This window comes from Erithacus rubecula (genome assembly GCF_903797595.1).
Source record: "Erithacus rubecula genome assembly, contig: SUPER_33_unloc_1, whole genome shotgun sequence".
Taxonomy (NCBI): Eukaryota; Metazoa; Chordata; class Aves; order Passeriformes; family Muscicapidae; genus Erithacus; species Erithacus rubecula.
The window spans coordinates 558169-581516 of NW_027636168.1; the positions used below are offsets into that span (position 1 = coordinate 558169).

At 56.9% G+C, this 23348-nt stretch overlaps 2 protein-coding genes and 1 long non-coding RNA gene across 3 annotated transcripts in view; 2 read left to right on the top strand and 1 right to left on the bottom strand.

Moving 5' to 3' along the window:
* LOC306813949 (rho guanine nucleotide exchange factor 11-like) overlaps nucleotides 1–20451 on the top strand; it is a 62112-nt gene extending 41661 nt beyond the window's left edge. Inside the window, exons 29-45 of the mRNA XM_079329631.1 lie at nucleotides 547–725; nucleotides 1616–1691; nucleotides 1990–2160; nucleotides 3968–4055; nucleotides 4397–4498; nucleotides 4594–4676; nucleotides 4835–5008; nucleotides 5856–7088; nucleotides 8461–8553; nucleotides 8892–9055; nucleotides 17221–17291; nucleotides 17621–17709; nucleotides 18345–18436; nucleotides 18720–18805; nucleotides 19678–19781; nucleotides 19867–19993; nucleotides 20275–20451. Of these exons, the coding sequence (XP_079185757.1) occupies nucleotides 547–725; nucleotides 1616–1691; nucleotides 1990–2160; nucleotides 3968–4055; nucleotides 4397–4498; nucleotides 4594–4676; nucleotides 4835–5008; nucleotides 5856–7088; nucleotides 8461–8553; nucleotides 8892–9055; nucleotides 17221–17291; nucleotides 17621–17709; nucleotides 18345–18436; nucleotides 18720–18805; nucleotides 19678–19781; nucleotides 19867–19993; nucleotides 20275–20374 (3032 nt within the window). The 3' untranslated portion in view covers nucleotides 20375–20451. The remainder of the gene's footprint in view (nucleotides 1–546; nucleotides 726–1615; nucleotides 1692–1989; nucleotides 2161–3967; nucleotides 4056–4396; nucleotides 4499–4593; nucleotides 4677–4834; nucleotides 5009–5855; nucleotides 7089–8460; nucleotides 8554–8891; nucleotides 9056–17220; nucleotides 17292–17620; nucleotides 17710–18344; nucleotides 18437–18719; nucleotides 18806–19677; nucleotides 19782–19866; nucleotides 19994–20274) is intronic.
* Nucleotides 14459–15520, top strand: LOC306813950. Its single transcript, XR_013777063.1, has 6 exons — nucleotides 14459–14761; nucleotides 14909–15058; nucleotides 15089–15134; nucleotides 15173–15300; nucleotides 15331–15376; nucleotides 15416–15520. It is a non-coding gene; the product is annotated as an uncharacterized lncRNA (long non-coding RNA).
* LYSMD1 (LysM domain containing 1) lies at nucleotides 15398–16934 on the bottom strand. The gene is made up of 3 exons (XM_079329630.1): nucleotides 16621–16934; nucleotides 15740–16005; nucleotides 15398–15550 (listed from the first exon to the last, which is right to left on the bottom strand). The coding sequence occupies exons 1-3, from the start codon at nucleotides 16909–16911 to the stop codon at nucleotides 15409–15411; spliced, it is 699 nt and encodes a 232-aa protein (XP_079185756.1). The 5' UTR covers nucleotides 16912–16934; the 3' UTR covers nucleotides 15398–15408.
* Nucleotides 20452–23348: the final 2897 nt, after the last annotated feature.

Here is a 23348-nt window from a genome sequence, read left to right on the forward strand (position 1 = left end):
GCTGGCTCTGAGGAGCAGCAGAAGCTGTGCCGTGCCCGGGAGCAGTGAGCCCCATTTCCCCATGGATTATTCCATTCCCCCATGGATTATCCTCATTTCCCCATGGATTATTCCATTCCCCCATGGATTATCCCATTGATATCCCCATGGATTATTCCCATTTTTCCCTCCCCAGCTGGCTCTGAGGAGCAGCAGAAGCTGTGCCGTGCCCGGGAGCAGTGAGCCCCATTTCCCCATGGATTATTGCCATTCCCCCATGGATTATCCTCATTTCCCCATGGATTATCCCCATTCTCCCATGGATTATTGCCATTCCCCCATGGATTATCCCAGTGATATCCCCATGGATTATCCCCATTCCCCCATGGATTATTCCAGTGATATCCCCATGGATTATCCCCATTCCCCCATGGATTATCCCCATTCCCCATGGATTATTGCCATTCCCCCATGGATTATTCCAGTGATATCCCCATGGATTATTGCCATTCCCCCATGGATTATCCCATTGATATCCCCATGGATTATTCCCATTTCCCTCCCCAGCTGGCTCTGAGGAGCAGCAGAAGCTGTGCCGTGCCCGGGAGCAGTGCCGGGACATCCTGCGCTTTGTCAACGACGCCGTGCGCGGCACCGAGAACCGGCAGCGGCTGCAGGAGCTGCAGCGGCGCCTGGACACGGCGGCGCTGGAGAGAACCAGCAACCCCCTGGCTGCAGAATTCCGGGTATTCCCCTTCTCCTGGGGGCTCTGGACATGGTTTCCATGGAAATCCCACTTCTACCCCCATTTTTCCATGGGAATCTCTCATTTTTCCATGGAAAACCCCATTTCTCCACCCCATTTTTCCCATTGAAATCTCCCATATTTCCCCCATTTTTCCATAGAAATCCTACATTTTTCCATAGAAAACCCGATTTCTGTACCCCATTTTTCTATGGGATTCCCCCATTTCTCCATGGAAAACCCCCATTTTTCCACAGAAATCCCAGTTTTCACCCTGCTTTTCCATTAAAACACCTTCCTTTTTTTCCCATGGAAAACCCCGTTTTTTCCATAGCAATCCCCTATTTTGCAATGAAAAACATGAATTTTTCCATGGAAAGCACCATTTTCCCCCCATTTTTCCATGGCAATTTTGGGAGATTTTTCATGGATTTTTGAGGTGTTTTCTCCATGGATTTTTGGGGTGTTTCCCATGGAATTTTGGGGAGTTTATCCCTGGAGTTCTGGGGTGTTTTCCATGGATTTTCAGGATGTTTTTCCTGTATTTTTGGGGTGTTTTCCCGTGGATTTTTGGGGTGGTTTTCTCCTGGACTTTGGGGTGGTTTTCCCTGGATTTTCTGTGGATTTTTGGGGTGTTTTCTATGGGTTGTTGGGGTGTTTTCTCCATGGATTTTAGGTGTGTTTCCCATCGATTTTTGGAGTGATTTTCCCTGGATTTTGGCATGTTTTTACCCTGGATTTTGGGTGTTTTTCTATGGATTTTTTGGGTGTTTTCTCAGGGATTTTGGGGGGGATTACCCTGGATTTTCCATGGATTTTGGGGTGTTTTCCATGGATTTTGGGTGTTTTCCATGGATTTTTGGGTGTTTCTCATGGATTTTGGTTTTGCAGAACCTTGACCTGACCTCGCACCGGATGATCCACGAGGGGCCCCTGACCTGGAGAGTGGGCAAGGACAAGAGCGTGGGTACGGACTGGGAATGGAGTGGGAGCACTGGGAGTGACTGGGAATGGACTAGGATGGACTGAAGGACTGGGAACACTGGGGAAACTGGGAACCCTCCCTGCTTTCCCTTCCCAAAATCCCCCCAAAAAATCCCCAAAAAATCTCCCCCAAAAATCACCAAAAAATCCTCCAAAAAGCCATAAAAAATTCCCCAAAATACCACCAAAAAAAAGTTTAAAAATCCCCCAAAAAATTTAAAAAAAATCCCAAAAAATCCCAAAAAAACCCCCCAAAATTCCCACCCCCGTTGCATTCCCAGAGCTGCACGTGCTGCTGCTGGAGGAGCTGCTGGTGCTGCTGCAGCGCCAGGACGAGCGGCTGGTGCTGAAATGCCACAGCAAGGGAGCCCTGGGGGCCTCCTCGGACACCAAGCAGAGCTTCAGCCCCGTGCTCAAACTCAGCTCGCTGCTCGTGCGCTCCGTGGCCACAGGTGGGAAAATCTGGGAATTTTATGTGGGAAAAGTGGGAGTTTTTGTGGGGAAAATGGGGATTTTGTGGGGAAAGTGGGGGTTTATGTTCAAAAAATGAAGGTTTGGTGGGAAAATTAGGGACTTTTTGGTGGGAAGATGGGGGTTCGGCCCCGTGCTCAAGCTCAGCTCGCTGCTCGTGCGCTTCGTGGCCACAGGTGGGAAAATCTGGGATTTTGGGGAATTTTCTGTGGGAAAAATGAGGGTTTATGTTCAAAAAATGAAGGTTTGGGGGGAAAATTATTGACTTTTTGGCGGGAAGATGGGGGTTCAGCTTGGTGCTCAAGCTCAGCTCGCTGCTCGTGTGCTCCGTGGCCACAGGTGGGAAATCTGGGGAATTTTCTGTGGGAAAAGTGGGAGTTTTTGTGGGGAAAGTGGGGGTTTATGTTCAAAAAATGAAGGTTTGGGGGGAAAATTAGGGACTTTTTGGTGGGAAGATGGGGGTTCAGCTTGGTGCTCAAGCTCAGCTCGCTGCTCGTGTGCTCCGTGGCCACAGGTGGGAAATCTGGGAATTTGGGGAATTTTCTGTGGGAAAAATGGGTTTTTTTGTGGGGAAAGTGGGGTTATTTTCTGGGAAAAATGGGGGTTTATGTTCAAAAAATGAAGGTTTGGGGGGAAAATTACGGACTTTTGGTGGGAAGATGGGGATTCAGCCCCGTGCTCAAACTCAGCTCGCTGCTCGTGCACTCCGTGGCCACAGGTGGGAAATCTGGGAATCTGGGGAATTTTCTGTGGGAAAAGTGGGAGTTTTTGTGGGGAAAATGGGGTTTTTCGTGGGGAAAGTGGGGTTATTTTGTGGGAAAAATGGGGGTTTATGTTCAAAAAATGAAGGTTTGGGGGGAAAATTATGGACTTATTGGATGGAAGATGGGGGTTCAGCTTGGTGCTCAAGCTCAGCTCGCTGCTCGTGCACTCCGTGGCCACAGGTGGGAAATCTGGGAATTTGGGGAATTTTCTGTGGGAAAAATGGGGGTTTTTATGGGGAAAGTGGGGGTTTATGTTCAAAAAATGAAGGTTTGGGGGGAAAATTATGGACTTTTTGGACGGAAGATGGGGGTTCAGCTTGGTGCTCAAGCTCAGCTCGCTGCTCGTGCACTTCGTGGCCACAGGTGGGAAAACCTGGGAATTTGGGGAATTTTCTGTGGGAAAAATGGGTTTTTTTGTGGGGAAAGTGAGGTTATTTTGCGGGAAAAATGTTGTTTTATGTTCAAAAAGTAAGGCTTTTGGTGGGAAGATGATTCCTGTGCTCCAGTTCAGTTTGGTGCTTGTGCGCACCGTGGCCACAGTTGGAAAAATCTGGGAATTCCAGGAATTTTGGCAATTTTCTGTGGGAAAAGTAGGGGTTTTTTTGTGGGAAAAATGGGGTTTTATATTAAAAAAATGAGGGTTTGGGGGGGAAATTTTGGGGTTTTTTGGCAGGAAAATGGAGATTCAGTCCCCTCCTCAGGGTCAGCTCGCTGCTCGTGTTCTTTGTGGCCACAGGTGGGAAAATCTGGGAATTCCAGGAATTTGGGGAATTTTCTGTGGGAAAAGTGGGGATTTTTGTGGGAAATATGGAGGGTTTGTGTGGAAAAAATGGAGTTTTGTGAGAAAAATTGGGTTTTTTAATGGAGAAGAGCAGGAAAAATGGGAGTTCAGCTCAGATCACTGCTCATCCACCCCGTGGCCACAGGTGGGAACAAGAAAATCCTGCAATTCTGTGGATTTTGGGAATTTTGGGGGTGGGAATTTGTGGAATTTTGAGGCAAACCCCTTTGTCCCCCCCCCCAGACAAGCGGGCCCTGTTCATCATCTGCACCTCAGAGCTGGGACCCCAAATCTACGAGCTGGTGGCACTGACATCCTCGGAGAAGAACACGTGAGGGAAATCCTGGGAAAATCCCCTGGGAAGGGCTGGAAAATCTCTGGGAAGGGATAATAATCCTTGGCGTGAGCTGGAATCTCCCTGGGGGGGGTAAAAATCCTTGGGAGGAGCTGGAAAATTCTTTGGCAGGAACCCAAAAATCATCTGGGAGAGGCTGGAAAATCCTCTGAGGGGACAAAAATCTTTGGGAGGAGTTGGAATGTCTCTATGAGGTGACTGATAGCTTTGGGGTGAGCCCAAAAATTCCCTGGGAAGGGCTGGAATTCCTCCCTGGGGTGACAGAAATCCCTGGGAATGGCCCAGGAAGGGCTGGAATTGCCTCTGGAATTGTGCAGGTGGATGGAGCTGCTGGAGCAGGCGGTGCAGGGGGCCAACAGGAGCCTCCCTGGGCCACCAAAACGGCACCAGGGCGAGGCCAGCACGAGCACAGGAGCAGGGTGAGGATAATGGGGAATGGGAATAATGGGAATGGTGGGAATAGGAATAAATGGGAATGGGATTGGGAGTAATGGAATGGGCATTGCCGTGCCAGGCTGGTGCTGCCCGAGCCCACCGTGTCCTCGGCGTTGGCACGAGGATCCGAGCCCGAGGCTGAGCCCGAGGATTGCTCCTCAGGTATGGCTGCTGTGTCCTCCTGTCACCCACTGTCACCTCCTGTCACCCACTGTCATTGTCACCTCCTGTCCCCAGCCCTGTTCTTGTTCCTGTCCTTTCCTTGTCACCTCCCTGTCCCCGCTTGTCCCATCTTTGTCTCGTTCCTGTCCCTGGCACAGCTGGCAGTGACCCCGAGCCCCCGGGCCGCGCCCCTGCCCCGCCGGAGCCGCCGCAGGAGCCGGGAGGGGCGGGGATTGGTGACCCCGCCCCCAAAGCCGCGCGGGGCCCCGCCCCCAGCCCCGCCCCCTCGTCCCCGGGAGCCGCCGGAGTGGCCGAGGCTGCGCTGGAGGATGGTGAGGGCACGGAACCCCGCGGGAAAAGCCTCTTCCTTCTGTTCCTTTGGGAAAATGCAAATCCCAAATCCCTGAGCCTCATCACTCTGTGCCTTTGGGAAAATCCAAATCCCGAATCCCTGATCCTCATCACTCTGTGCCTTTGGGAAAATCCCAAATCCCTGATCCTCATCACTCCGTTCCTTTGGGAAAATCCAAATCCCAAATCCCTGATCCTCATCCCTCTGTTCCCTGGGGAAAATCCCAAATCCCTGATCCTCATCCCTCTGTTCCCTGGGGAAAATCCCAAATCCCTGATCCTCATCATTCTGTTCCCTCGGGAAAATCCGAATCCCTGATCCTCATCCCTCTGTTCCCTGGGGAAAATCCAAATCCCAAATCCCTGATCCTCATCCCTCTGTTCCCTCGGGAAAATCCAAATCCCTGATCCTCATCCCTCTGTGCCTTTGGGAAAATCCAAATCCCAAATTCCTGATCCTTATCCCTCTGTTCCCTCGGGAAAATCCCAAATCCCTGATCGTCATCCCTCCGTTCCTTTGGGAAAATGCAAATCCCTGATCCTCATCACTCTGTTCCCTCGGGAAAATCCAAATCCCAAATCCCTGATCCTCATCCTTCTGTTCCCTCGGGAAAATCCCAAATTGCCGATTTCCCTTCCTCTATTTCCTCAGGAAAATCCCAAATTTTCCTCCTTCTATTCCCTCGGGAAAATCTGAAATTCCCAGTTTTTCCTCCCTTCATTCCCTCAGGAAAATCCCAAATCCCCTGTGCCCTCCCTCCACTCCCCATCCCAGGACATTTTCCCTGGGATCAATCCCAAATCCCGATTTTTGCCGTCCCATCCCAGTGGAGACCCTGCGGCTGCTGCTGCTGCGGCGGCTGCGGCCGCGCCGGGACCCCGATCCCGAGGATGACGTCACCCCCACGCCCTCGCTGGCGGGAGCGGCCTCGGGCCAGGCCTGGAATTCCGGGATGTCCGGCCGGGAATTCCCGGTGTCTGCTCGGCAATTCCCAAAGCCCGGCCGGCATTTCTCAACCTCCACTTGGGATTCGGTGCTCTCCAGCCGGGAATTCCCAGCGTCCAGCCGGGATTCACCAATGTCCAGCCGGGAATTCCCAGCGTCCAGCCGGGACTCACCAATGTCCAGTCAGGATTTTCCAGCGTCCAGCCGGGAATTCCCATTGTCCAGCCGGGATTCAGCAATGTCCAGCCGGGATTTTTCAATATCCAGCCGGGATTTTTCAATGTCCAGCCGGGATTCACCAATGTCCAGCCGGGATTTTCCGGTGTCCAGTCAGGACTCAGCCATGTCCAGCTGGGATTTTCCAATGTCCAGTCAGGATTTGCCAACGTCCAGTCAAGACTCAGTGATGTCCAGTCAGGAATTCCTGATATCCAGCCGGGATTTGCCAATATCCAGCCGGGATTTTCCAATGTCCAGCCGGGATTTGCCCATATCCAGCCGGGATTTTCCAATGTCCAGTCAGGAATTCCTGATGTCCAGTCGGGATTCAGCAACGTCCGGCCGGGATTCGGTGACGTCCAGTGAGGATTCGGTGCTGTCCAGTCAGGAATTCCCAAAGTCCAGTCAGGATTCAGCTGTGTCCAGCTGGGAATTCCAAGTGTCCAACCGGGATTTTCCAATGTCCAGTCAGGATTTGCCGATGTCCGGCCAGGATTTTGTGATGTCCAGTCAGGAATTCCCAGTGTCCAGTCAGGAATTCCCAGTGTCCAATCAGGAATTCCCAGTGTCCAGTCAGGAATTCCCGGTGTCCAGTCAGGAATTCCCAGTGTCCAGTCAGGAATTCCCAGTGTCTGGTCAGGAATTCCCAGTGTCCGGTCAGGAATTCCCAGTGTCTGGCCAGGAATTCCCAGTGTCCAGTCAGGAATTCCCAGTGTCCAATCAGGAATTCCCAGTGTCCAGTCAGGAATTCCCAGTGTCTGGCCAGGAATTCCCAGTGTCCAGTCAGGAATTCCCAGTGTCCAGCCAGGAATTCCCAGTGTCTGGTCAGGACTCGGCCGCCCCACAGGGATCCCGGGAAGAGCCGGAGCCCAGCGGGATCCAGATCAACCGGAAAGGTAAAGGAGGATCTGGGGAAATTTGGGGATTTGGGATGGGATTTGGAGCAGGAATTGGGGAATTCAAGGAGATTTGATGTGGGATTTGGGGGTAAATTGAGGCAGGAATTTAAGGGATTCGGGAGAGGAATTGGCAGAATGTTGGGGTGGGAATTGGGGATTTGGGGTGGGATTTAGGGTTGGATTTGCGACAGAAATTGGGGGAATTTTGAGGTGGGATTTGGGATGGGAATGGGGGATTTGAGCTGGGAATTTGGGCAGGAACTGGGGGAGTTTTTTGGTGGGAATTGGGGGTGGATTTGGGGTAGGATTGGGGGAATTCTAGAAGATTTGGGGTGGGAATTTGGGATGGATTTTAGGGGTTTTTGGGGTGGGAATTGATGGGAATTCCCTGCACTGGCTGATGGGATTTGGGGTCTCCTTCCCTGATCCCTGCTGGAATTTGGGATTTTGTTCCCTCCTCCTTCCCAGATTTGGGGTCTCATTCCCCAAAAAAATCCTCTCTGGGTTTTGGGGTCTCCTTCCCTGCTGCTTTTTGGGATCTGGGATCTTGGGTGTCCTTCACAGATTTGGGGTCTCACTCCCAGCTCCTTTTGGGATTTGGGGTCTCAGTCCCTGCCCTTCTCCAGAATTTGGGATTTTGTTCCCTGCTCCTTCCTGGATCTGCGGTCTCATTCCTGGATTTGGGGTCTCACTTCTCCCCAAAAATCCTCTCTGGGATTTGGGGTCTCTTTCCCTGGGTGCTGATTTGGGTTTTTGGGTTGGGGTGTTGATTTTGGGGTGCTGATTTTGGGGTGCTGATTTTGGGGTGCTGATTTTGGGGTGATTTTGAGGGTTGATTTTGGGGGATTGTGATTTCGGGTGCTGATTTTGGGTCCTGATGATGGGTGCCAGTTTTGGGTGCTGGCTGCTAATTTTGGGTGCTAATTAGGGGTTCTGGGTGCTGATTATTTTAGGGTGCTAATTAATTTTGGGTGCTGGTTTTTGGGGTGCTAATTAATTTTGGTTTCTAATTTGGGGTTCTGAATGCTAATTTTGGGTTGCTTCTTTTTGGTGCTGGGTGCTGATTTTGGGGTGCTAATTAATTTTGGGCTGCTAATTAATTTCAGGTGCTGCTTTGGGGTGCTGGGTGCTAATTGGGGGTGCTAGTTAATTTCTGGGGTTCCAGTTAATTTCGGGTGTCGATTTTGGGGTGCTGGGTGCTAATTGGGGACGCTAATTAACTTGGGGGTGCCAATTTCGGCTGCCATTGAATTTCGTGTGCTAATGAACTAATTAAGGTGCTAATTAACTAATTGGGGTGCTAATTACCGCATTCCGGTGGCGGGGCCGCTCCCCCCCTTCCCCTCCCCCCTTTTTTTGGGGGGCCCAGCCCAGGAGGAGGGGCCGGATGAGGCCACGCCCCCGAGCGGCTGCAGCCAATCAGAGCCCGAGCTGCGGGAAGGAGGCGGAGCCAGCGCCGAGGGTAACCGGCCCCTCCCCCACCCCCCAAAAAACCCCACCCCCAGGGGCCCCAAAAACCCAAAAAGGGCCACCAAAATCACAGAAGGGCCATAAAAATCCCCCAGGGGACACCGAAAATCCTCTGGGACTACCAAAAACCCAAAAGGGCCACCAGAAACAGCCCCATGGGGCCACCAAGAGCCTTGTGGGGGCCACCAAAACACCACCCTGAGGGATCCCCGGGCCACCAACAGCCCCAAAAGGGCCACCAAGAGTCCCCCAGGGGCCACCAAGGGTCCCCAGGGCCACCAACCCCCCCCAGGTGGCCACTGAGGTCCCTCCCCTCTGTGCCTCTTGCAGGGAATTTTTTCTACCTGAGCCTCCCCACGGGACCCCCCCGGCCAGGAGGGGACGTTGGGGACACCCCTGGGGACAAGGACAGGGCCAGCCCGGGGGACAGCGGGGACACCGAGCTGATCCTGGGGACCCTGGAGGGGCTGCGGGGGAAACTGCTGCACCTGAGGGTGAGAGACTGAACTGGGGACACTGGGGACATCACTGGGGACATCACTGGGGACACTGGGGACAGGGGAAACTGCTGCACCTGAGGGTGAGAGACTGAACTGGGGACACTGGGGACACTGGGGACATCACTGGGGACATCACTGGGGACATCACTGGGGATACTGGGGACACTGGGGACATTGGGGACAGGGGAAACTGCTGCACCTGAGGGTGAGAGACTGAACTGGGGACACTGGGGACATCACTGGGGACATCACTGGGGACACTGGGGACACTGGGGACACTGGGGACAGGGGAAACTGCTGCACCTGAGGGTGAGAGACTGAACTGGGGACACTGGGGACACTGGGGATACTGGGGATATCACTGGGGACACTGGGGATATCACTGGGGACATTAATGGGGATACTGGGGACACTGGGGACATCACTGGGGACATAGGGGGGCATTAACGGGGATAGGGGACATTCATGGGGACATTCATGGGGACATTCATGGGGACGCGGAGGGGGAGAAGGGGATCCTGGAATGGGGACACCAGGGGGACACAACGGGGACAGGGGACACTCCAGCTGTCCCCAGCGTGTCCCCAGCTGTCCCCAACGTGTCCCCAGCTGTCCCCAGCGTGTCCCCAACGTGTCCCTGTGTCCCCCCAGGCCCTGGAAGCCGCTCACCGGCAGCTGCTGCGCTCACTGGGAGGGGGCGATGCCACCGCCCCCAATGTCCCCAACAACGTCCCCAGTGTCCCCAACAACGTCCCCAGTGTCCCCAACAATGTCCCCAGTGTCCCCCACAGTGTCCCCAACCCCGGCCCCGGGCGGGCCCCGCCCCCCCCCGCCCCCCCCAGCTCGTCGCGGGCCCCGCGGGGACATCCCAGCACTGCCACCCCTGGCACAGGTGAGAGCCCCAGTGTCACCCAGTGTCACCCAGTGTCACCCAGTGTCACCCAGTGTCACCCCAGTGTCACCCTCAGTGTCACCCTCAGTGTCACCCAGTGTCACCCTCAGTGTCACCCAGTGTCACCCTCAGTGTCACCCCAGTGTCACCCCAGTGTCACCCAGTGTCACCCTCAGTGTCACCCCAGTGTCACCCCAGTGTCACCCAGTGTCACCCTCGTGTCACCCTCAGTGTCACCCAGTGTCACCTCAGTGTCACCCAGTGTCACCCAGTGTCACCCCAGTGTCACCCAGTGTCACCCAGTGTCACCCAGTGTCACCAGTGTCACCCAGTGCCACCAGTGTCACCCAGTGTCACCCAGTGCCACCAGTGTCACCCAGTGTCACCCAGTATCACCCAGTGTCACCCAGTGTCACCCCAGTGTCACCCCAGTGTCACCCAGTGTCACCCAGTGTCACCCAGTGTCACCCAGTGTCACCCAGTGTCACCCAGTGTCACCCAGTGTCACCCAGTGTCACTCAGTGTCACTCAGTGTCCCCCAGTGTCACTCAGTGTCACCCCAGTGTCACCCCAGTGTCACCCTCAATGTCACCCCAGTGTCACCCCAGTGTCACCCCCAGTGTCACCCCAGTGTCACCCCAGTGTCACCCAGTGTCACCCAGTGTCACCTCAGTGTCACCCTCAGTGTCACCCAGTGTCACCCCAGTGTCACCCAGTGTCACCCCAGTGTCACCCTCAGTGTCACCCTCAGTGTCCCCCAGTGTCCCCCAGTGTCCCCCAGTGTCACCCCAGTGTCACCCTCAGTGTCACCCCAGTGTCACCCAGTGTCACCCAGTGTCACCCTCAGTGTCACCCCAGTGTCACCCAGTGTCACCCCACTGTCACCCAGTGTCACCCTCAGTGTCACCCAGTGTCACCCAGTGTCACCCCAGTGTCACCCCAATGTCACCCCCAGTGTCACCCAGTGTCACCCCAGTGTCACCCCAGTGTCACCCCAGTGTCACCCCCAGTGTCACCCCAGTGTCACCCACTGTCACCCACTGTCACCCAGTGTCACCCCAGTGTCACCCCACTGTCACCCAGTGTCACCCCCAGTCCATGACATCTCCAGTGTCACCCCCAGGCCATGTCCCCCTTAATGTCCCCTCCATGTCCCCCCTTCCATGACCCTTCAATGTCCCTTTGCTCACACCCCCATTCCATCCCCATTCCATCCCCATTATTCCCCCATTAATTTCTCATTTTCCCCATTATTTCCATTATTTCCCCCATTATTTTTCCCATTATTCACCCCATTAATTTCGCCCATTTTTTCCCATTATTCCCCTATTATTTCCCCAATATTTTTCACATTATTACCCAATATTCCCCATTATTTTCTCAATTATTCCCCCATTATTTTCCCTATTAATTTCCCTATTATTCCCCCATTTTTCCAATTTTTCCCATTTTTTTCCAGGCTCGGACAGCCCCGCCCACCTTTAACCCGGGAGGGGGGGGATGGGCTGGAGTTTCCCTCCCCTCCCCCCACAATCCCCGGAAGCTTTTCCAGGGAATTCCGCCCGGGAATTCCCCCCGGACAGACGGACAAATGCACTTTGTTGGGAATTTCCCCTTTTCCCCAAAAAAAATCCTATAAATATGTACGTACGCCCCTCCCCCACCCTGTAAATACCCCCGGGTGTCCCCTCCCCCCCTCCCGGTGACAATCGGGGGTGACACGGTGACAATCGGGGAGGTGGCACCCCCAAAATCCTGGGATTTCACCCCCAAAAAAATCCTGGATTTCCCCCCCAAAAAAAATCCTGGATTTCCCCCAAATCTTTGATTTTTTTCCCCCTAAATTCTGAATTTTGCCCAAAAATTCCAGGATTTTCCCCCCAAAAAATTCCATGGTTTCCCCAAAATTTCAGGATTTCCCCCCAAAATCCTGGATCTCACCTCCAAAATTCCTGGATTTCCCCCCAAATATTTTGGGATTTCCTCCCCTAAATTCCAGGATTTTCTCCCCAAAATCCCAGGATTTCCCCCCAAATTCTGGGATTTCCCCCAAAATCCCGGGGGTCCATATATAAATATTATAAATACCAGAGCCTGGGGGGGGCACTGGAAGCTGGGAAGAATTCCCGAATTTCTGAGTCGTTTTTTTTTGTGGGATTTGGGGTTTTTTATGGGATTTTGGGGGGTTTTAATGGGATTTTGTTTGGTGTTTTTTTTATTGGGGTTTTTATGGAATTTGGGATGGTTTTTAATGGGATTTGGAGTGGTTTTTAATGGGATTTGGAGTGGTTTTTAGTGGGATTTGGAGTGGTTTTTAGTGGGATTTTCTTGGGTTTTTTCCTTAAATAGGATTGGATTTGGGTTTTAAATGGAAATTCCCAAATTCCCAAATCCTCTCCTGGGATTTGGGGTTCTGGAAATTCAGAGCTCCAGGAACAGGTGGGATGGATTTGGGAATTCCAGGCTGTGTCCCCAAGGGCTGAGAATGTCCCCACAATGTCCCCAAGGGTGTGGCACTGTCCCCGAGGGTGTGACACTGTCCCCAAGGGTGTGGCACTGTCCCCAGGGTGTGACACTGTCCCCGAGGGTGTGGCACTGTCCCCGAGGGTGTGGCACTGTCCCCAGGGGTGTGACACTGTCCCCGAGGGTGTGACACTGTCCCCAAGGGTGTGACACTGTCCCCAGGGGTGTGACACTGTCCCCGAGGGTGTGACACTGTCCCCAAGGGTGTGACATTGTCCCCAGGGTGTGACACTGTCCCCAAGGGTGTGGCACTGTCCCCAAGGGTGTGGCACTGTCCCCAGGGGTGTGACACTGTCCCCAGGGGTGTGGCACTGTCCCCAATGGTGTGACACTGTCTCCAGGGGTGTGGCACTGTCCCCAGTGGTGTGACACTGTCCCCAGGGTGTGACACTGTCCCCAATGGTGTGACACTGTCTCCAGGGGTGTGGCACTGTCCCCAATGGTGTGACACTGTCCCCAGGGTGTGGCACTGTCCCCAATGGTGTGACACTGTCCCCAGGGTGTGACACTGTCCCCAGGGGTGTGACACTGTCCCCAGGGTGTGGCACTGTCCCCAAGGGTGTGGCACTGTCCCCAAGGGTGTGGCACTGTCCCCAGGGGTGTGGCACTGTCCCCAGGGTGTGGCACTGTCCCCAGGGGTGTGACACTGTCCCCGAGGGTGTGGCACTGTCCCCAGGGGTGTGGCACTGTCCCCAGGGATGTGGCACTGTCCCCAGGGTGTGGCACTGTCCCCAATGGTGTGACACTGTCTCCAGGGGTGTGGCACTGTCCCCAAGGGTGTGGCACTGTCCCCAATGGTGTGACACTGTCTCCAGGGGTGTGACACTGTCCCCAAGGGTGTGGCACTGTCCCCAGGGGTGTGGCACTGTCCCCAGGGGTGTGACACTGTCCCCAATGGTGTGACACTGTCCCCAAGGGTGTGACACTGTCCCCAGGAGTGTGGCACTGTCCCCAGGGTGTGGCACTGTCCCCAGGGGTGTGGCACTGTCCCCGAGGGTGTGGCACTGACCCCAGGGGTGTGACACTGTCCCCAATGGTGTGACAGTGTCCCCAAGGGTGTGACACTGTCCCCAGGGTGTGACACTGTCTCCAGGGGTGTGACACTGTCCCCAGGGTGTGACACTGTCCCCGAGGGTGTGGCACTGTCCCCAGGGTGTGACACTGTCCCCAATGGTGTGACACTGTCCCCAAGGGTGTGGCACTGTCCCCAGGGGTGTGACACTGTCCCCAATGGTGTGACACTGTCCCCAAGGGTGTGGCACTGTCCCCAAGGGTGTGGCACTGTCCCCAGGGGTGTGACACTGTCCCCAGGGGTGTGGCACTGTCCCCAATGGTGTGACACTGTCTCCAGGGGTGTGGCACTGTCCCCAATGGTGTGACACTGTCCCCAGGGTGTGACACTGTCCCCAATGGTGTGACACTGTCCCCAGGGGTGTGGCACTGTCCCCAATGGTGTGACTCTGTCCCCAAGGGTGTGGCACTGTCCCCAGGGGTGTGACACTGTCCCCGAGGGTGTGGCACTGTCCCCAGGGTGTGACACTGTCCCCAGGGTGTGGCACTGTCCCCAAGGGGGTGACAAAGCCCAGCCGGGTGACAATGCTCAGGTTTATTTACAAGCTGGGGGAGGGGGGGAGGTGGCACTGTCCCTGTCCCAGGGCTCCCAGTGGCTCCCAGTAAGTTCCAGTCCCCGGGAGTGGCCCTGCAGCCCAAAGGGACAGGAGGGGACAGCAGGGACACCCCCCCAAAGTCCCCATGTCCCCTCCGGGGTCCTTGGCACAGCGGGGAGCAGCGGTGGCACTTCTGATGTCACCTCTGGTGTCACCTCCTGGTGTCACCTCAGGTGTTACTGCCTGGTGGCACCTCCTGGTCGCCGCTGCCAGGTGTCCTCAGTGTCACATCCTGGGTGTCCCCGGGCTCGGGTTCTTGGTGTCCCTTAATGTCACATCCTGATGTCCTCGATATCCTCGATATCGTGTCCTGGTGTCCTTGATGTCACATCTCCAGTGTCCCCAGTGTCACATCTCCAGTGTCCCCAGTTCTCCAGCCCCAGTGTCCTCAGTGTCCCACCCCTGGTGTCCCCAATGTCACATCCATGGTGTCCCCAGTGTCCCATTCCTGGTGTCCTTGGTATCCCATCCCAATGTCCCCAGAGTTCCCAGCAATGTCCCCATTGTCATAAGGTGAAGATCTCGTCCTGGGTGTCCCCCATGTCCCATCCCAGTGTCCCCAGTGTCACAAGGTGAAGATCTCATCCTCGCTGTCCCCAGTGTCCCCAGTGTCCCCATGTCCCATCCCAGTGTCCCCAGTGTCCCCAGTGTCACAAGGTGAAGATCTCATCCCCAGTGTCCCATCCCAGTGTCCCCAGTGTCACAAAGTGAAGATCTCATCCTCGCTGTCCCCAGTGTCCCCAGTGTCCCCGTGTCCCATCCCAGTGTCCCCAGTGTCACAAGGTGAAGATCTCATCCTCGCTGTCCCCAGTGTCCCCAGTGTCCCATCCCAGTGTCCCCAGTGTCCCCAGTGTCCCCAGTGTCACAAGGTGAAGATCTCATCCTCGCTGTCCCCAGTGTCCCCAGTGTCCCCATGTCCCATCCCAGTGTCCCCAGTGTCCCCAGTGTCACAAGGTGAAGATCTCATCCTCGCTGTCCTCAGTGTCCCAGTGTCCCCAGTGTCCCCAGTGTCCCCATGTCCCATCCCAGTGTCCCCAGTGTCCCCAGTGTCACAAGGTGAAGATCTCATCCTCGCTGTCCCCAGTGTCCCCAGTGTCCCCAGTGTCACAAGGTGAAGATCTCATCCTCGCTGTCCCCAGTGTCCCCAGTGTCCCCATGTCCCATCCCAGTGTCCCCAGTGTCACAAGGTGAAGATCTCATCCTCGCTGTCCCCAGTGTCCCCAGTGTCCCCATGTCCCATCCCAGTGTCCCCAGTGTCCCCAGTGTCACAAGGTGAAGATCTCATCCTCGCTGTCCCTGAGCGCTGCCGCCCGCGGGTTCCGGGTCAGGGGTCGGGGTCCGAGCCGAGCGCCGCGGGGGGAGGCGGGGGCGGGGCTGTGGGGACACCGCGGTGACACCGGGGTGACACTGTGGAGACACCGTGGTGATACACAACATTTTCCCCAATTTTCTCCCAGTTTCACCCTGATTTTCCCAAACTGTCCCCCAATTCTATCCCAATTTTTCCTCGGTTTTGCTCTAGTTTTCCTCTGATTTTTCCCAATTTTTTTCCCAGATTTCCCCCCCAGTTCCCTCCCAGTTTAGACCAGTTCCCACCTGGTGTGGTGGCTCTGCAGCCGCTGCGCCGCCGCCTCCTTGGAGCGGCCGATCTCGGCGTCCAAGCGCCGCAGGAAATCCGAGGCCGTGAGGTCGTGGCGGGAGGGGCCGGGGGGCACCGGGAGAGACCCGGGAGTGTCCCCGGGAACGTCACCGGGAGTGTCCCCGGGACTGTCCTGGGGGCCCGGGGCCGGGATGAGCAGCGTGGGCTTCAGGAAAATCGTGTCCGACGAGTAGAGGCGGTTGGCGCGTTGGATCTGCTCCATCTGCGGGGATGGGATCGGGAATTGGGATGGGATAATGGGATAATGGGATGGGATGGGATAATGGGATGGGATGGGATGGGATAATGGGATGGGATGGGATGGGATAATGGGATGGGATGGGATAATGGGATAATGGGATAATGGGATGGGATAATGGGATGGGATAATGGGATGGGATGGGATGGGATGGATGGGATGGGATGGGATGGGATGGGATGGGATGGGATGGGATGGGATGGGATGGGATGGGATGGGATGGGATGGGATGGGATGGGATGGGATGGGATGGGGCAGTTAAAGGGACAGAGACAGAGATAAGGACAGTGATGGGATGGGGACAAGAATGGGGATGGAACAGGTGCGGGATGATGAGGAGAGAGGTAACGATGGGAACCGCAGAGGGACAGAGATAAGGACAGGGATGGGATGGGGACAGAGGACAGGAGAGGGACAGGGGTAACGATGGGATGGGGACAGGAGAGGGACAGAGGTAAGGATGGGATGGGGGCACGGAGCAGGATGGGCGAGCGAAGCGAACCGGGGCAGGCCGGGCCCGGGATGACCCTGAGACCCCCTGGCTTCACCTCCCCCCGCTGTGCCCCCGGGGCCGCTCACCGTCACCCCGTAGCGCAGCGCCAGCCCCGGCAGGGTGTCCCCAGGCCGCAGGCGGTGCTCCCGCGGCGCCGCCCCGCCTCCGCCGCTCCCCGCCATGGCCGGCCGGGGGTCCGGCCCGGGGTTCGGCCCGGGGTCCGGCCCGGCCCCGGTGCTCACGGGGCGCGCTCGGCCCCGGGCCCCTCCGAACCGGCGCGGCCTCGCGGCGCCTTCTGGGAGTTGTAGTTCCGCCCGGGCCATCCCTGCCGCCATTCCCACGGGGACTTCCCGCGGCTGAACTACAACTCCCTTCATGCCGCGGGGCCGCGCTGAGCGATCGCTGACTGGTCCTTTCCCCGCGCACTGCCCGCTGGGAAGGGCTACCCGGAAGCGGCGGCGGCGGTTGCCATGGTGATCGCGGCCTAGCCGTAGCCGCCATGTCCTTTAAGCGCGACGAGAGCGACCCGGGCCCGCTCGGGGCGCTGCAGGTGGGGCCGGGACCCCCCGGGAGCCCCAGCCCTTGCCGGGGTGTCCCCAGGGTCCCTTTGCCACGAGGGACAGGGTGAGGGTCAGTTTGGGGACAGTTGGGCCCTGGGTGACCCGGGGTGTCCCTGCTGTCCCCAGAAGCGCCGCGTGGCCGAGCTGCTGGCGAGCGCCATCCCCGAGGACGAGGCGCTGCTGCTGCGCGACGGCAGGTGAGGTGTCCCCGAGTGTCCCCAGGGTGTCCCCAAAGTGTCCCCAGGGTGTCCCCAGGGTGTCCCCAGGGTGTCCCCAGGCTGTCCCAGGGTGTCCCCTCAGTGTCCCCTCAGTGTCCCCTCAGTGTCCCCGTGTCCCCAGGCTGTCCCAGGGTGTCCCAGGCTGTCCCCGAGTGTCCCCAGGGTGTCCCCAGAGTGTTCCCTCAGTGTCCCCGTGTGTTCCCTCAGTGTCCCCGTGTCCCCAGGCTGTCCCAGGGTGTCCCCAGGCTGTCCCCAGGGTGTCCCCAGGGTGTCCCCAGGGTGTCCCCTCAGTGTCCCCGTGTCCCCAGGCTGGCGTGCTCGCTGTGTCCCCAGCGGCCCGTGTGTGACACTCTGCAGACGCTGCTGCTGCACAGGGCGGGCAGGAAACACCTGGACAGTGAGTGCCCGTGTCACCTGTCCTGTCCCCGTGTCACCTGTCCTGTCCCTGTGTCACCTGTCCTGTCCCTGTGTCTGTCCCTGTGTCACCTGTCCTGTCCCTGTGTCCCCATATCCCCAAACCCTTCTGTCCCCATCCCTCTGTCCCCTGTCCCCTGTCCCTTCCCCTGTCCCTGTCCCTGTCCCCCTGTCCCCTGTCCCTGTCCCCATCCCTCTGTCCCATGTCCCTTCCCCTGTCCCTGTCCCTGTCCCCATCCCTCTGTCCCTGTCCCTGTCCCTAGCTGTCCCTGTCCCCTGTCCCTGTCCCATGTCCCTGTCCCCTATCGCCAGCTGTCCCTGTCCCTGTCCCCTGTCCCATGTCCCTGTCCCCTGTCCCTGTCCCTGTCCCCTGTCCCCATCCCTCTGTCCCATGTCCCCTGTCCCCTGTCCCTGTCCCCTGTCCCCTGTCCTTGTCCCTAGCTGTCCCTGTCCCCTATCCCTGTCCCTGTCCCCAGCTGTCCCTCTCTGTCCCTGTCCCCTGTCCCTGTCCCCTGTCCCTGTCCCATGTCCCTGTCCCTGTCCCCTGTCCCTGTCCCTGTCCCATGTCCCTGTCCCTGTCCCCTGTCCCTGTCCCCAGCTGTCCCTCTCTGTCCCCAGACCTGCAGCGTTCCTACGGGCGGCCCCGCTGTCCCCAGGTGACCCCGCAGGGACCCCAGGTGACCCCGCAGGGCGTGTCCCCAGCTCTGCAGGTGGGTGTGACTCGGGCGGGGCGTGATCACAAGGGCGTGTCCCTGCGTGGGCGTGGCTTCATGGGCGTGTCCCTTTGTGGGCGTGGCCTCAGCGGGGTATGTCCTTGTGTGGGCGTGGCCTCAGTGGGCGTGTCCCTTTGTGGGCATGGCCTCAGTGGGGCGTGTCCCTTTGTGGGCGTGGCCTCAGTGGGGCGTGCCCCTTTGTGGGCATGGCCTCAGCGGGGCGTGTCCCTGCGTGGGCGTGGCCTCAGCGGGGCGTGTCCCTGTCCCCTGCTGTCCCCAGGCGCCCCTGCTGGCCCGGACGCGCCGCCTGACGCGCAGCGCGCTGCTGCCATCGGCCCCGTACAGCTCCTGCTGCAGGAAACCCGCGTGAGGGGAAACGGGAAACACGGGAAATAATGGGGAAACACTGGGCAAATGGAAATGGGGGAAAATGGGGAAATGGAAATGGGGAAACACTGGGGAAATGGGGAAAATGGAAATGGGGAAATGGGGGAAAATGGGGAAATGGAAATGGGGGAAAATGGGGAATGGAAATGGGGGAAAATGGGGGAAAATGGGGAAATGGAAATGGGGAAACACTGGGGAAATGGGGAAATGGAAATGGGAGAAATGGGGGAAAATGGGGAAATGGAAATGGGGAAACACTGGGGAAATGGGGAAATGGGGAAAATGGGGAAATGGAAATGGGGAAATGGAAATGGGGGGGAAATGGGGGAAAATGGGGAAATGGAAATGGGAAAAATGGGGAAATGGAAATGGGGGGAAAATGGGGAAAACGGGGAGAAACATGGAAATGGGGGGAAAGCAAGGAAAAATGGAAAAAATGGGAAATGGGCAAAAAAAAGGGAAGATGGGGATAAGTGGGTAGAAATGGGGAAAAAAGGGAAAAGATGGGAAATGGGGGAGAAAACGGGGGGAAAAAAGGGAGAAAACAGTGAGAAATGGGGGGAAATGTGGAAAAAAACAGGGAAACAGGGATAAAACAGGGAAAAGTGAGGGCAAAATGGGAAAAGCAGGAAAAAATAGGGAAAAATGGGAAAAGGTGGGGAAGGGACCCAGGGGCAGCAGGGAAAGTTCTGGGGATTGCCAGGAAAGGGGGGGGGGGGGGGGGGGGACAAACTCTGGAATTCCTGGGATTTCCACAGGTGGGATGAGGAAAATTGGGGGAAAAAGCCACAAAATTCCCAGGAAATCAGGGAAATTTTTGAGATTCACCCCCTTTCCTTTCCCCCTGCCAGGACAAAGAGCCCCAGGATCCCTGGGATGATCCCAAAAAATTCCCAAACGCCGCCGGAGCCGTCCCGGAATTCCGGGAATCCCAAAATCGCCGCACACAGAGAGGGTGAGACCCCCCCTGAATTCCAGGGGGTTTTCCTGGGAATTCCCAACTCCTGGGATTGCCAGCAGCCCCTTCCTGGCTCCCCCAGGTGTTGCCAAGGAAAGGAAAGCAGGAAGGAAAGAGAATTCACAGAATTCCAAAGGGAATTCCCGGGATTCCGAAGGGCCGAGCCCGGAGCGGCTGCGAATCCTTCGGCACCACCTGCACCTGCGCAGGTGGGTGAAACTCTGGGAATTATGGAGGGGAAAAATCCCAAAAATATCCCCAAAAAATCCCCCCAAAAGATCACCCTTAAATTCTCCCAAAAAAATCCTGCTATAGGTGACAAATAACCTCCAAAAATACAAAAAAATGCGGTCAAAAGTTCCAAATCCGCTCCCAAAAAAATCTCGAAGGAATCCCGAAAAAATCCCCCAAAAATCTAAAAAAATTCACAAGAAATCTCAAAAAATTCCCCAAAAAAATCCCAAAAATGCCCCCCAATTCCCTTTTCCAGCCAGGGCTGGCTCCAGGACTCTGCTGGGAATTGGCTCAAGGATGAAAACGCTGAGTTCGACTCCGACGAGGAGGAGCCGCCCCCTCTGCCACCCCCCTGACGTCCCCAAATGTCCCCAAGTGTCCCCAAATGTCCCCAAATACCCCCAGACACCCCAGAATAAAGTGGATTTTTTTTTAATTTTTAGGGATTTTTTGGTGAATTTTTGAGGATTTTTTTGTGGATTTTCGGGAGATGTTTTTGGGGGGGAAAGTTTTATGGAAATTTTGGGGTATTTATTGGGGAATTTTTGAGGATTTTTTGGGGGAAATTTGGGGGATTTTGTTTTTTATTTTGGATGAGTTTTCTGTGGGAATTTTGGCAGATTTTTGGGGGGAATTTGTGGAGATTTTGGGTGATTTTCTCAGGGAAATTTGGGTGATTTTTTTAGAATTTTTTTTTATTATTTCTATGGCATTTTGGGGGGATTTATTTTTGACTTTTGGAGACTTCTTGGGGTTTCCATTCATTCCATTTTTCCAGTTCATTCCCAGTTCATTCCCAGTTTATTCACAGTTTATTCCCAGTTTAATCCCAGCAGTTCCTGAGCTCGGGGTGGGCATGGGGGAATTTTTAGGATTTCTTCTGTTGACGACCTGAGGGGAGAAAAAATGGGAGGGTCAGAGGTGGGACCCCAAATTCCTGCCCACGGGGACACTTGGGGACACTGAGAGCTCATTCCAAGGTGGGCTCAGCTCTGGGACCCCCAATCCCCCCCAGGTGACACTTGGGGACACTGAGAGCTCATTCCAAGGTGGGCTCAGCTCTGGGACCCCCAGTCCCCCTTTGGGGACACTTGGGGACACTGAGAGCTCATTCCAAAATGGGCTCAGCTCTGGGACCCCCAATCCCCCCTTGGGGACACTTGGGGACATTGAGAGCTCATTCCAAGGTGGGCTCAGCTCTGGGACCCCCAATCCCCCCCAGGTGACACTTGGGGACATTGTAGAGCTCATTCCAAGGTGGGCTCAGCTCTGGGACCCCCAATCCCCCTCAGGTGACACTTGGGGACATTGAGAGCTCATTCCAAGGTGGGCTCAGCTCTGGGACCCCCAATCCCCCTCAGGTGACACTTGGGGACCCTCCTGGAGCTCTTTTAAAGGCGCACAGCCCAAAATTCCCCCTGGTGACACCTGGGGACACTCAGGAGCTCGTGTGAGGTGGGGCCAGCTCTGGGTGAGCCCTGCTGGGTGTCAGTGGCTGGCAGTGCCCCCTGGGGACACGTGGTGACAGTGGTGGCAGTGGTGGCAGTGGTGGCAGTGGTGGCAGTGATGGCAGTGGTGACAGTGGTGGCAGTGGTGGCAGCGGTGGCGGTGGTGGCAGTGGCAGTGGTGGCAGTGGTGGCAGTGGTGGCAGTGGTGGTGGCAGTGGCAGTGGTGGCAGTGGTGGTGGCAGTGGTGGCGGTGGTGGCAGTGGCAGTGGTGGCAGTGGTGGCAGTGGTGGCAGTGGCAGTGGTGGCAGCGGTGGCAGCGGTGGCGGTGGTGGCAGTGGCAGTGGTGGCAGCGGTGGCAGCGGTAGCAGTGGTGGCAGCGGTGGCAGCGGTGGCAGTGGTGTGGCAGCGGTGGCAGCGGTGGCAGTGGTGGCAGCAGTGGCAGCGGTGGCAGTGGTGGCAGTGGTGGCAGTGGTGGCAGTGGTGGCAGTGACAGTGGTGGCAGTGGTGGCAGTGGCAGTGGTGCAGTGGTGGCAGTGGTGGCAGTGGTGGCAGTGACAGTGGTGGCAGTGGTGGCAGTGGCAGCGGTGGCAGTGGTGGCAGTGGTGGCAGTGGTGGCAGTGACAGCGGTGGCAGTGGTGGCAGTGGTGGCAGTGGTGGCAGTGGTGGCAGTGGTGGCAGTGGTGGCAGTGACAGCGGTGGCAGTGGTGGCAGCGGTGGCAGCGGTGGCAGTGGTGGCAGCAGTGGCAGTGGTGGCAGTGGTGGCAGTGGTGGCAGTGGCAGTGGTGGCAGTGGTGGCACTCACGCAGCTCGCTGTTGCGGGTCAGGGCGGCGGCTGCGCGCGCCCTGGGGCCCTGCAGGGTGAAGGTGTAACCCAGGCGCAGCAGGGACGGGCACTGCTCCAGCGTGGCTGCCATGGCCATCTCCACAGAGTCCCCAAAGCGCTGGCACTGCATGGGGACATTGGCATTGTCACTGTCAGTGTCACTGTCACAGCCCCCAGTGTCCCAGCATGGCTGCCATGGCCATCTCCACAGAGTCCCCAAAGCGCTGGCACTGCATGGGGACATTGGCATTGTCACTGTCAGTGTCACTGTCACAGCCCCCAGTGTCCCAGCGTGGCTGCCATGGCCATCTCCACAGAGTCCCCAAAGCGCTGGCACTGCATGGGGACATTGGCATTGTCACTGTCAGTGTCACTGTCACAGCCCCCAGTGTCCCAGCGTGGCTGCCATGGCCATCTCCACAGAGTCCCCAAAGCGCTGGCACTGCACGATGGGACATTGTCACTGTCAGTGCACTGTCACAGCCCCCAGTGTCCCAGCGTGGCTGCCATGGCCATCTCCACAGAGTCCCCAAAGCGCTGGCACTGCATGGGGACATTGGCATTGTCACTGTCAGTGTCACTGTCACAGCCCCCAGTGTCCCAGCGTGGCTGCCATGGCCATCTCCACAGAGTCCCCAAAGCGCTGGCACTGCACGAGTGGGGACATTGTCACTGTCAGTGTCACTGTCACAGCCCCCAGTGTCCCAGCGTGGCTGCCATGGCCATCTCCACAGAGTCCCCAAAGTACTGGCACTGCAGGATTGGGGACAGTCAGGTCATTGTCACCTCCCCTGGTGTCCCTCCTGTCCCCATCCCTGTCTCCATCCCTGTCCCCGTCCCCATGCCTGTCCCTTTCCCCTGTCACCTGGTTGTCCCTGCTGTCCCCATCCCTGTCCCCATTGTCACCTGGTTGTCCCTGCTGTCCCCATCCCTGTCCCTGTCACCTGGTTGTCCCTGCTGTCCCCATGCCTGTCCCTGTCCCCATGTCACCTGGTGTGTCTGCCCTCATCCCTGTCACCTGGTTGTCCCTGCTGTCCCCATGCCTGTCCCGTCCCCATT

Excerpts from the sequence above, each read along its gene's own strand:
- LYSMD1 (XM_079329630.1), bottom strand. The coding sequence starts at position 16,911 with ATGAAGGGAGTTGTAGTTCAGCCGCGGGAAGTCCCCGTGGGAATGGCG. Across the intron at positions 16,006-16,620 it reads CGCTGCGCTACGGGGTGACG|ATGGAGCAGATCCAACGCGC; the intron begins GTGAGCGGCCCC and ends CCATCCCCGCAG. Across the intron at positions 15,551-15,739 it reads CTGCAGAGCCACCACACCAG|TGTCACCCCGGTGTCACCGC; the intron begins GTGGGAACTGGT and ends GTGTCTCCACAG.